The 13403-nt window shown below is 36.6% G+C and overlaps 1 protein-coding gene across 2 annotated transcripts in view; it reads left to right on the top strand.

The window, feature by feature from the left end:
• LOC129276447 (exocyst complex component 8-like) overlaps window positions 1-11217 on the top strand; it is a 28225-nt gene extending 17008 nt beyond the window's left edge. Inside the window, exons 12-18 of one of the 2 annotated variants that reach the window (XR_010295687.1) lie at window positions 743-923; window positions 2823-3073; window positions 3797-3902; window positions 4685-4779; window positions 5370-5537; window positions 6721-7457; window positions 7645-8126. Coding sequence is in view for 1 of the 2 variants with exons in the window: in XM_064109422.1 (XP_063965492.1) it covers window positions 743-923; window positions 2823-3073; window positions 3797-3902; window positions 4685-4779; window positions 5370-5537; window positions 6721-6816 (897 nt within the window). In the remaining variant the exon portion in view is untranslated. Of the gene's footprint in view, window positions 1-742; window positions 924-2822; window positions 3074-3796; window positions 3903-4684; window positions 4780-5369; window positions 5538-6720 lie in introns of both variants that reach the window. The other variant, XM_064109422.1, reaches the window with a different exon arrangement.
• Window positions 11218-13403: the final 2186 nt, after the last annotated feature.

Raw genomic sequence — 13403 nt, 5'->3', positions numbered from 1 at the left:
CCGGTTTAATAATAATTGCAGGGCCGCTTGGAGAACAGTTTTCAGAACTGAAGTGGCTTCCCTGGGTAAATATATTATTAATATTTTGTGAAAAGTAATCCATACCATCGTACAGCAAATTTGGAGTGTCTCTACTTTCAGCCGACTCTCTGATTTGCCCTGGGTTTCAGGGTAGGCAGAAATTGAAGTCTTCTTTGCTGCATTATCGTTGTGACCTTCCACTCCCTAACCAGCAATAAGTTGCCCAAAATGGATTTTGATGTTTATAATGAGCTTGAAACAGTGCATTGAAGGCCTTAGAATGATACATATTATGTCAAAATTAATCAACAGAAACTCAATCACACAAGCAGTTGATTGAATGCAGAAGAAATTCAGTGAGAGCTTAAAAAAACAAAACAAGGATAAAACAACGTTTGAAGTTCGATAAGCACACTTTGCAATCTCTGTGAAACTTCCAAGCAGTCTGCAAAAAATGGTGTCAAAACTCTTGTATCTTGTCTTTTATTTAATTTTTGCAACTTCAAATTTTAACACAATGAAGAAGAGGTATTACTCTTTTTGATTAGCAATTTTTCTGTCCTTTTTTAAGACAAAATCACTATTTTGGTTACTCACAGAGAACCTTCCCTGGCGACTTATTGTTGGTATTGGGGTCACTTTTTGTTTGTCATCATTCAGTACATCTATCCCAAATCAGTATCACACGATGAAAATCATGACCTCCCATTTATTCTGTCAGGCTTGTGACCTGTTCTTGAAGAATCGAAGTGCAGCCATCAAGCAGTCTCTGCGACAACTGAGGATAGAGGGCGCTACGAGCCTTTACGTCACCAAACTATGTCACGTCTTCTTCAACCACATCATAGAAACAGGCAAGGAATTCAGGTTTACATTCTCCCAGAATCAGGGCTGCTATTCAGGTAAGCATATCAATCATTGTGATTGGAAAGTAAATGATTTAATGCAATCCAAAGGCCAATTATAATGTCGCTATCAGTGGCTGATCCAGGGAGGGGCACGGCAGGCCCGTGCCCCCCCCCCCTTTTTGAGAGGCACAATTAAAATTTGTAATGTAAAAACAGAAGTGTGCCCCCTTTTTTAAAGTGAAGACCTTTTAATCCTCTTCTTCCTTTTTTTTTTTTTGCTCGTTAAATTTTCCTCAGCAAAACCTGGATCCGCCCCTGGTCGCTATCTATTTGTAATGGCATTGCTTAAGCATCTGTGCATGCCATAGGCATGCAGAAGTGCATGAAAATATATTGCTCTTCTTTATTTTGATTTAAGACTTCTGTTTCATGAAACATTTTTACTGTCAGTAGATTCTTGAATCTTAAATGCCCAATTACCTCTCGGCTAAATGACAATATTCACTATATTGAGATAGCATCATACATGTATTTGTAAATGCACAGAAAACTTAATAATTTATAGAAATTTTGCTCCATGAATTCTAAAGTTATTAGATTATGTTATTGCATTGAAGCACAAGCATGGGCACTTCATTAATGGTTTAACAAAGAGTGGGCCAACAATACTATCACTACTGATAATAGTATGCAGCATTTATAAAGCCCATAATACAATGTTTAAAGGTCAATTCCACCTCAGAAAAATGTTGATTTGAATCAATAGAGAAAAATCAGACAAGCATAATGCTGAAAATTTCATCAAAATTGGATGTCAAGTAAGAAAGTTATGACATTTTAAAGTTTCGCTTATTTTTCACAAAATAGTTATATGCACAATTTAGTCACATGCAAATGAGAGAATCGATGATGTCCCTCACTCACTATTTCTTTTGTTTTTATTGTTTGAATTATACAATATTTCAATTTTTACAGATTTGACAATAAGGACCAACTTGACTTGACCATAAAAGGTTAAACAATGCTAATTCCACATGTTCAGGGCGAAATAAAACTTTGTTTCACATGACAATGAGGAGAAAATTAGAATATTTCATATTTTATGTAATGAAATACAAAAGAAATAGTGAGTGAGTGATGTCAGCAGTTCCCTCATTTGCATACCAACCGAGATGTGCATACATGTATAACTATTTTGTGAAATTAAGCGAAAATTTAGAATGTCATAACTTTCTTATTTTACATCCGATTTTGATGAACTTTTCAGTGTTGTGCTTGTTGGGTTTTTCTCTTTCTATTCAAATCAACTTTTTTGTTTGGTTGGACTCGTTCTTTAAAGCACTGCAAGCTATTACTCCGGCTTTAGCATGGCTACCCTGATTGAACTTTCAGGCAAGCTTTCTAATTGGTCCACAGAAAAAGCAACGATTCCACATATTTCTTGATTAACCCTTTCCACGCGTACTTCGCACCAATGCACACTCGGTGCTGTGCGAACTTCGCATTTCACGCTCAACAAACAATGCATTGTTTCCCTCCCTGAAAATAATTCAGTACAGATGGGTTCATGGTCCAGCGCACAAAGAGTTAAGCAAAACAAATTTGGGTACAAGAAGTTTGAGCAATTACAACTTTCATGTGGAACCTGAGGGATGGGTATAAGTCATATCATATAATTTGTATGCAGACATCTGTATTTTTATGGATTATTATTATCTCCACCCCATCATATGTTAAGAACTCTTCTCCACCCAGTTTAAATCCACTTTGAAAACATACTTATTTAAAAAGACTTTTAAATGAATTAGTGCCATGATTGCCAGCAAATTTCTCATTTTTCTTTGCCTTTTCTGTCTCCTTCAAAAGCGCTTATGGACGCATTTGGCAGTGATATGCGCTATATAAGCATGTTGGTATTATTATCAAATCTCACAATTTTACCATCCTTTTCAGCTTTTGTTGTGTGGGCGAAGGCAGAGCTGCGTAGCTTTGTGAACCTCTTCTCCCGTCAAGCACTCGCCAAGCAGACGGCCCTGGTCACCGTTGCCGAGTGCGTTTGCATCGCGAGGACGTCGTGTTCTCTGCTCTCTACGATTGGATTAGACCTCCTTTTTGCACTCAATGGTTTAATGCTGAAAGGGATCAGAGAGGTGCTGCTATTCAACAGGGAACAGTTTATTGAGGCGTCTAGGCATCGGAATGTGGTATGTAGGACTGGCTAGAATTCAGATATTTTAATATAAATATGTTTAAAATGATAATAATAAAAATAATATTTACATTTATTTAGTCTTTCATACTTTATATTTCTAAGTGCTTTATATTTTATTAAACTAATCACCGGATCCTGGCATGGCTGCACACAATGTATGCACCTCTCCACTCCCTGGGGAGCATTCCAAGAAAAGACACCCAGAAATACCTATTTGCTTTAATGAATGATTTATTTTCTAACAAGCGCATGATTGGGCCACTTCACTCCTCTCTGTCCTTTTTTTAGGAATTGATCTATGTAATACCAACAGGTATTATATTGAATTAACTGAAGAGTAATTTTGGGAAATCATTAATAAAACTAGCTTTAACAGTGGAGGTGACATTGCTGATGTAGTCTAAGGCAACTGACTACTCACATGAAAGTTGGTGATTCAAAAACCCAGCCACAAAACTTGAGACCTTGAGCAAGGAATCTTATCTTTATTACTTCTTTTTATCTCATGGGTAGCATTTTTAAGGTTGTTCCCTAACATGAATAATCATATATGTTTGAGGCATGCCTGTAAGAATCCAATTACACAAAAACTACCATAGGTCTTATTGAAGTATAGTTGTAGTACCTTTCCATAATCAGTCTATACCTTGAGAAAACTAGATATAGAAAGTGAAACGGCCATAATGATAAATGTATGCTCACTTTTGTCTTTTAGGAGGAACGTTGGTACCCCTTGAATTTAAAGAACCCCAATGCAGCTAACAACCTGGTGAGAGACATGCAGCAGCTAGGCTTTGACAAATTCAACCAACTGGTCTATGGTAAGTATTATCCTCTTCACGTATTTGTGAGGTCAAAGGTCATTAATTTTTACCATCAATTTTCCAAAATGCCAAGAATAGAGTCAGTACACTGTACATGGTCAGTTCCAACCAAACTTGGAAGAACTATCAGTTTTCCATGAGGTTGTACTTTCATACATCAATCTCTAGGGTCAAAGGTCATTTGAAGACAAAACGTAAATGTCTACTTTGGAAATTCATAGATATGAAATGGATATGAAATTTATAGTTTATTGTCTTACAGCTAGACATTGGTGGTACATTATGATAATTTTATGAGAATAGCAGTCATGGAATGGGATGAATGCTGTGACAATAGCAAGTTTGTAAGAGAATAAATGATATTCTAAATTCCAATTTTTATTTTTTATTCAAAATATATATTTGGTAAATGGCAGTGAATTTTTACCTGACAGCTAAGAAAGCATAAATGCTTGTAAGCAAGCAACCAGAGGACCGACAGCTTAAGGTCCTCTCCGAGGGACCTGGTAATGAGGATTAATGCCTTACCAAAGGGCACTAGCGCACCAAGTGGGAAGAGAACCCCGATCACTGGGATTCAAATCCCCCGCTCTACTGACTGAGGTACATGTATATGCTCTTTGTGGTAAATATTCTTGGGTTATTTCTGTGTTGTTGTTTTTTTTTACTTCTATATTTTGCTAATTTAAGATGACAAATAATTGTTTTGGACATTGTTCCTTTTAAAAATAATACAGTCCATTTTATGCATTCTTCTCTGTTTCACTTCACGTCTACAGATAGCTGTTTTGTGAACCTTGCTAATAGTACCGTTGCATTCACCAAAGTGGTCCTAGCTTTCCTGAAAGATGCACTGAAACTCTATGTACCAGAGGTATGTCAAATTTGTTATAGTGACCACCTCTAGATAAAGAAAGGTATTGAAACATTCGCGGAAGAGGGTAACGGTACACCATGTGTAAAGTCCTGTAGGGACTGAGATAAGAAAAGTGGTTAGAAATATGGAGATGATGTGGAAAGGCGAGAAAGTGGAGATTAGAAAGTAGAGTAGAGTATTCTTTTCGAAGTGAGTGTAGTCCTTAAAAGGACTGTAAACCAGAAGGAGTGGAAAGCTGAGAAGTAGGCAGGCTTGAGTAGATGAGAGAAGGCTGGCTTGAGTCAGCGAATGGATAGTAGCAGGTGCAGAAGAGTAGACTCGACGTTTCTGGCAGGTTGACTGTTCGTTTTCAGTTAGGGTTACAATAGGGATTTTACGTTAGGTTGAGGGTTAGTTTTAGGGTAGGGTGTAGTGTTAAATCCAGGGTTGAAGTTGGTCATCCCATTAGTGTGTGGAATTTATAGCGGAGCAAATGTCGCCGGAGCAAATGTCATGGAATCATTTGGCCTTCGTAAGGTTATTTCATTTATTTGTTGGTTGTTGATTTTTGTTCTTATTCCTCATCATTATTCTTACTTTTATTGCAGCTATATCCAAACATTGTAGAGGTGCTCGTTGATGTCTTTGATAACCACATCCAGCTGGTAGAGGGCGCCGTCACCTCGGATAGGTTCGAGGAAGAGCGGCAGTTCATCTTGAAGAACGTTGATTATCTCTTCAAAACACTCCTACCTCTGATTGAAAAGAAACTTACGGTAAGATCTGATGTTACTTACTAGATTGATTGATCCATTTTGTATTCTATCAGTGAATATTATATGAATATTATATGATTTTATATAGCACACTTTTTATCTTAACTAGATGCTCAAGGCGCTTCAGAGCAAATAAGACAGGAAATAAAATAGTACAGGTTCAAATTTTAACAATTAATACATAAGGGGGTGTCTGTCAAAACGCACCGTTATATAGTTATGTCTTCAGGTTGTCCATGAAAGGTCGTCAGTGATGCCTGGGTTTTCATTCAACCTTTGCACGAGCAAAAGCCCGTTCCCCAATGATTTCTTTGAAACCAGAATTCGTAATAGGTTAGAAGTTGAGGATCGTGAGCTTCGTGTGGGTTGGTAGTTCTTAAATAAAGATTTTTTGTATCCTGGGGAAGTTCCGTTGACAATGTGAAAGACCAGAAGAAGGATTTTATTTTGCAGACTATGTATCAGTCTATCCATTCTTTCATTCAGTGAATAAATGACAACATGAATTCATTGAATTTTTAATCGGTATGAAACAAAGCAAAATTTCTGTTCAGCCCAGAAACTTGTTCAATTGTGAGAGTGGTGTCAATGGGACCCCGAACGTAAACTCAATAGGCCTGTATTGTGTATAGAAAAGAGGGATATGAATATTTGGAATGCCACATCCCCAGCAAAAATTACATCTTACAGGTAAAATCTATACCAGTTACGTCTGCTTACACCAGGTCAATTTTGCTAGGTATTTAAGATAAATTCCAGTTTTGCTAACAATATCAAAATGTATTTGAACAGAATCTAATAAAATGGCCACTTACATGTAAGTGTTTGTACATGTATGTGTGAATAGAAAATGTGTTATTGGTGAGAAATGAGCAGAATATGCACAGCTTTTCCACAAATTGTCGGTTCTTCTTCCAAGCAATGGTAGTACACTGTCCCACATATGCTTTTCTGTGTAAGTGATATTCAGAGATATCGGTTTTCATTTACGATTTCATGATTTCACAAAGATAAGTTTACATTAATTTTCCAGATCTAGTCCTATGATAATATGGTGACAACTTTCTCATGAAATTATTGTTTGCTGCGAATATATTCTTTACCTTTTAAGTAATTATTTTAATATGATGCTAGTCACCAGCTATTCAGTGTGTTTCTCTGCATTCTGTTTTTTTTTTTGTAGGATGTGGCAGGACGAAAGGTGAAAGAACTTCAGGACATCCAGAAACGAAACCAAGTCATCTCCTCGCGAGTCCGAACCCTTGGAGTTTTGATCTGATCGGTGGAATTCTTCAGATGTGCTGTTTACATATGAACTGAGGGGGTGTACCCAGTCTGCTCCAAGTCAGTGGTACAAAACCTTTGCCTGGAACCATTCTTAGCCGTTTCAGTGGTCCGTTTCTTGAAGCTTGTTATGATAACATATATAAACAAATTTAACAGTTAAAAGCTACTGAAATCCTTCAATCTGATTGGCTGGTAGTAAATTTGTTACAGATATTGTGCGTTTGTTATTATAACAAGTCTTTATGAAACAGGACCCACATCACGGTACTGTGCCACTTGGTCTACTTTATATTTGGTCCCATCCCACATGGTCTAATCCTAGTTCACCTATTAGACATATGGTAAATTCAATTGAATTAATTACCACCTGTTCTACACCCACTGGCCCGTATTCTGAAATCAGGTTTAAAGTTGTGGTTTAAGTATGGATAGCCAATTGTTACATAAATCACTAACGGTAGAGATATCATATTTCAGCTCATTTGGCTCTCAAATCATTCATAATTGTCTATGAAGTATAGATAGATAATTGTCTTTATCATGGAATAATCAGGAAAGAGCACAGTAAATATAAGATACATACAACTTAATGAAAAAAAATTGACACTTTAGGCTTCCCATAATTTTACAGGGGTGTGAGAGTTCAGATTTTTATCTGATTTCAGATTTTTGTCGTTTTGATTTTCAGCTTAATTTCGGCTTATTTTTGGCTTTCCTCTGTACAAAAAGTATGGGAGCTCTTTCTATTTCAGACTTTTTCTACAAGTTTCAGCTTTTTTCAGATCTTTTACTTTGTGACCACTCACACCCCTGATTTTAGCACAGAGTTAGACCGTGGTCTAAGTTAAACCTGACTTCAGAATACGGGCCACGTTTTCTACATTCTGTTTGATCTCATCTCACATGGTCTAATCCAAGTTCATCTACAACCATTGCTCTGACGCACCATTTGATTTAATTGCCATATGGCCCATTTACCATTTTGCCTGATTTCCACTTGGTCTCACACCATGTCATCTTTAGATGAATCTAACTTTCGATCACTGCCACGTATATGTTGGCCATAACTGGGGGGCTTCCTAAGAAGAATAAAAGAACTTTCAACGGGTTACGCCATGAGCCAAATGCATTGCTATGCCAATGCATCCATGTACATTATCTCTTGTTAGGTAAACTTGGAACCCCCCCAAGTTAGTAATCACCATAAAAACAGCATACAATCCAAATTGGTCTGTGTGATTCGATGAACCGTTCATGAACCAAATTTTCAATTGACAAAGCAAAGAAATGTAGACAAAGGTGAAAATGAAATGAAATGAAAAATGAAAATCCATATTTTATTGTTCGAAATAGACATGAAATGAAATACTCCGAAAATTTGCTTTGCCCAATTGATCGTGGGCCCGGCAGCCGCTGTGCAGCGCCAGATCGACGAGGCTCTATACCTTTAATCGTTGAACGCCAAACAGGGTAGCAGCAACTCCCATCTTTTAACGTCTTTTGGTCTGACGCGGCCGGGGTTTGAACCCCCGACCTCCCGGTTGTGAGACAGACGCTCTACCAACTGAGCCAACACACTGGTTGGACCATCAGGGAAGCATTTTATCAACATTTGTCATCAGACGAGTCGTCAGATCTGACAACTTTCCTTGATTTTGATTGGCTGAGAAGCACTGTTACTTGTTGGATAAAGCAAGACTTTTCAGATGTAACATCCTTTCATGAAATGGTCTCCTGACCAAGTGATGTTTAGACCATGTGGGATATTGACAAAATTAAATTGATAGAAGACCCTGTGGCCCGTATTCTGAAGTCGGGTTTAACTTAAACTCAGGTTTAAAGTTGTGGTTTAAGTATGGATAGCCAATTGTTACATAAATCACTAACGGTAGAGATATCATATTTCAGCTCATTTGGCTATCAAATCATTCATAATTGTCTAGGAAGTATAAATAGATGGTTGTCTTCACCATCGATGAATCAGGAAAGAGCACAGTAAACATAAGAAACATACAACTTAATAAAAAATTTGACACTTTTGGCTTCCCGTAATACTAGCACAGATTTAGACCATGGTCTAAGTTAAACCTGACTTCAGAATACGGGCCTATGGGTTTAGCCACATGATAGTGATAGATGATCTGAGAATTAGACCATCTGCTAGTATACCAAGTGGATACACACTTGAGATGGCACTGGACTATGAAAGATCAATTAGATCACCAATTGTCATGTCATCTCAATGCTGTCGATCAGAACCCATCAGGGACAACATTTACAAATGACTGTGATTGATCCAGGGGTGTGAGAGTTCAGATTTTTATCTGATTTCAGATTTTTTTGTTTTGATTTTCAGCTGAATTTCAGCTTATTTTTGGCCTTCCTCTGTACAAAAAGTATGGGAACTCTTTCTATTTCAGACTTTTTCAACACTCTTCAGCTTTTTTCAGATCTTTTTATTTGTGACCACTCACACCCCTGGATTGATCCAATCGACTACATCTATGGGAAGCCAGCAACGTCAACTTCTAACCTGCACGATTGTTCAAAATATTTTCTAGATATGCTGTACAATCATACATTCATTATTTTCTTGAAAATTCAGTGTACTTCTCTTTGCTTTATACAAAGGACATTGCGCAAATGTCCTGGAGAAAAAAATTGTGGTATTGATGGATTTCCATGTACAGTAGCTGAGGTTGATCGAATCAGTCGTAATTCTTTTAAGACAGGGCCCAGGGACCACATTTACAGATGGCTGTAATTGATCCGATCTTGGAAATCCCTCACTGTCACAATATTTCATACAGGAGATTTGAACAACCTCCTTTAGGGAAGAGCACATTGATTGTCATACATGAGTATACATCATATTTATAAAGTTATAAAGTTCAGAAACTTCAAAATGCTGCCGTTCGCATTGTTTCTCTATCCACCATGCGCACTCACATTACTCCTATTTTAAGATCCTTGCATTGGCTCCCTGTAAAACAACGTATTAATATGTTAAAGATTTTGTTAATTTTCCACTGTGTCCATAGCTCTTCTCCCCAGTACCTCTTTTCACTGATCAAAAGTTATACCCCTTCAAGATCCTTTCAAACAATACCTTAAAACATTTCTCTTCAATTCTTCTTAATTTCCTTTATAATTTCCTGAAAAGCGCCTTGAGCACTCTACAGAGTGGATTTGGCGCGATTAAAGTCTAATTATCATTATTATTATAAAACATTTTGAACAGACCTATGCAGCCCATATATTGGGTTTTTTGGCTTTTCATAGTTGTGATGGATTGGATCAATCGCAACTCTTCGTAAGACTCGGCCCTGGAGCTAATCTAACTCAGTCAACAATCTCAAATTGAGATGATACTGGCTTGATGTGTTTGTATTCGCGGTTTTGTTAAGAAAGGGTAAACTGTTGTAATACACTTATTACTGTTGCATGTACTGTCATTTTAATTTACACTGTATCTGTATGACTTCATGTGTTTAAATTCATAATCATGAATTTTCTCAATGTTAGCCAGTTTAGAAAAGACGGTGCCAGATTTATTTATTTCAAATGACTTCTCTAAAGAAAAAAGTCTATGCCAAATTGCCTGAATGTCTCTATGTTTGTATTTGAACTATGTAAGAATTTTTTTTCAGATGTATTGTACAACTTAGCCTTGTAATTGATTTATTTGTTATGAAAGTATTAAGAATTGAGAAATTATCAGTGAAAATGGAAGATGAAATCTGAAGCTTTTATAGTAGATTTATATGATATAGACACTTGATTGTATTCTTTTATATTAGTCAAATTTCCTATGTAGACCTCACAAGGTCATCCAATATTGTTTTTCCTTTTTTTTTTATATACCCCTTTTAAACATAGCTATAAGATTAATAGAAATTAACATGAGCTATGATGTCTTCCCCTCTTATACATGTAGCAAAGGGATTCTTTAATTTACAGTGCCTGTTGAGTTTACTAATAGTATTAGTTTTGCCTTTTGGTACTTCAATTTTACATGTACCGTGATCCCTTCTTTATGTTGAACCATATGACCAAACCAATCCTTCCGGGAAAAGGTGTCATGAATCATCTCGTGAAAATTTTCACTGAACATTTTCATTTCAACCTATCAGATGCCGGGATTTCGGTAACTTATAACCGGATATTTTGGTGAAAACTCATCGTGACGGTTATTGCTTTGTGTAACCCTCCCCCATTCCACCAATTGAATGCTCGTTTATGTGAATAACTGAATATTCTGTAGAAATAATTTCCATATATGTTGCTTTCACTACCAAGAATGCATGTCTACTTAGATTGGATATAGAAGAGAATTATGTGCAATATCTTTATATGTTTATGCTCTAAGAAAAAGTAATATTAAAGTTCATTTAAAAGAAAAATTGTCTTAGGTTTGTATTGATATGGTACATGCATGTATGTAATACTTAAGGTTGTCATAATTTTTCGTTCTTCAGAGAAAAAAACTAAGTGAACTCTGTGAAAAATGTGTAAACCAGATAAGATGAGGAAGAGAAGAGAGAGAGAGAGGGAGAGGGGAAGGAGTTAGAGAGAGAGAGAAAAACAAGCAATTAGATTTTTTTTAAATAAAAAAGAAAGATGAAAAAAGAGAATGCATTCTTCCTTGAAAATGGGTGAAATCCTGTGACTGTACTGTAACCCATGGGAAGCATTTCATGAAAAAAAAAATCAGTAATTTTCACTGACAAATTTGCTCTAAGCCAATCAGATGCAAATATTTCAGTAGCTTATAATGAAAGTTATTTGTTTCTTGAAATACCCACTCCTGATGAACTGGGAAGAGAAGATAGGTGAGGGGAGAGAGTTTAGATGAAAAGAAAATACAAGAGCTTGACGATCCACGTTCTAGTGTTTTTTTGTGGATGCTTCCAATCATGAATGTTTATCTCGCAGAATAGCTTTTTTTAATTAAAAAGTAGACTTCATTCTTCATTCTTTGGAACTAAACCTGTTCCATCCCTGTACCATACCATGCCAACCGTTCTCTTTTTAGAGTATTTGTTCCTCTTTTTTTTGCTATGAATACACCAATACTTTTTTAATGATTTGTTACTTTTTTTTTAAATTTCTGATCATGGAGTATGTATTATACACAGCGCGTGACACTAGCACCGGTTTGACGGTCCCAGACCGGTAAAAATTACTGTCGGGGCCAGTAACTTGTTGCATGAAAAGAACAAGTAAATTCTTGCCTACGAGCACATATTTAAAAGGGTGAATTATTTCAAGTTTTCAAGTAGAGTCATTTCACATGTTTTTTCACCGATCTCACTACCATAGGCTGGCAATTGTTACATTGAGACAAATTTTTAGAAATACTCTTTTTTGTAAAAAATACTTTTTTTCCTTATAAGAATACTTTTTTTGGTTGTAGAAGGTTGGCAGGTCTGCCATCCACTTTAGTTCAAATTTGAAGCCAATATTTTTTTTATTTTGTGTGTGTGTGTGTGCAAGTTCTGCTTTTTGTGATGTATGTACATGGTAATTCATCTAAATGTTTGGGGTGTGTTTTGACAAGTGTTTGAATAAAAAAAGTAACTTATTTGAAGTGCAGTAAAATGCTTAAAGATATGGGATCAGTAGTTAAATTTGATATCCCCTCTTTTCTTTACTCTCCCTCACTTTCTCTTACTTTTTATCACTATCTTGCTCTCTATCTTTCTACCTCTCTCTGTTTTCATCTCTTTGTCTCTTTCTCCCTGTCTCCATCTCTCTTTCTGTACCTCTTTGTCTCTTTCTTCCTGTCTCCAACTCTCTTTCTGTATCTCTTTGTCTCTTTCTTCCTGTCTCCATCTCTCTTTCTGTATCTCTTTGTCTCTTTCTTCCTGTCTCCATCTCTCTTTATGTATCTCTTTGTCTCTTTCTTCCTGTCTCCATCTCTCTTTCTGTCTCTCTTTGTCTCTTCCTTCCTGTCTCCATCTCTCTTTCTGTATCTCTTTGTCTTTGACCATCTGTCTCCATCTCTCTTTCTCCGCCTGTCTTTCATTCTGTCTATCTCAAGTCTCTGTCTCTCTATCCCTCTCTATTTCTATCTGTGGCATCTTGAGCATTTCCCATAGACTTGTGTTTTAAAGAGGCACAAAAATTCATTAAAAAAAGATGAAATTCGAGGGTCAAATGTTTAGTACCAGTGGATAGGATATGGCCAATTCCATAAAAATATGTACGTCCGACCCCCTATATGTACCTCCATGAAATTTCCTGTCTCTGATTTCTTGTTCTTTTGACAGTCTGTAATGCACTCAAAGGACCATGACTTGGTCAGTTTATGCAGTGAAGCAAGACTTGAGAAAAATGGGGGTCAGACATACAAAAAGGTTGATCATTTATTGGAATTGCCCATATATATCTGTAAAAAAACAAATTGAAAATGGATTGGCTCCAATATTTTGTCTTCCAGTTGTAAATAGGGTCATGTGACCCTGTGTGTTTCTCTTTCTCTCTACAGTGGTGGTAAAAAGTTAGTGAACCCCACCAGAAAATGCACTCCTTCATGGCGAGTGTTGAACGTAAACAACAATGCTACAATGTCCGGCA

This window comes from Lytechinus pictus, chromosome 14, assembly GCF_037042905.1.
Source record: "Lytechinus pictus isolate F3 Inbred chromosome 14, Lp3.0, whole genome shotgun sequence".
NCBI lineage: Eukaryota > Metazoa > Echinodermata > Echinoidea > Temnopleuroida > Toxopneustidae > Lytechinus > Lytechinus pictus.
The sequence above is the reverse complement of the archived record's forward strand: the minus strand, read 5'-3'. Positions and strand labels throughout refer to the sequence as shown.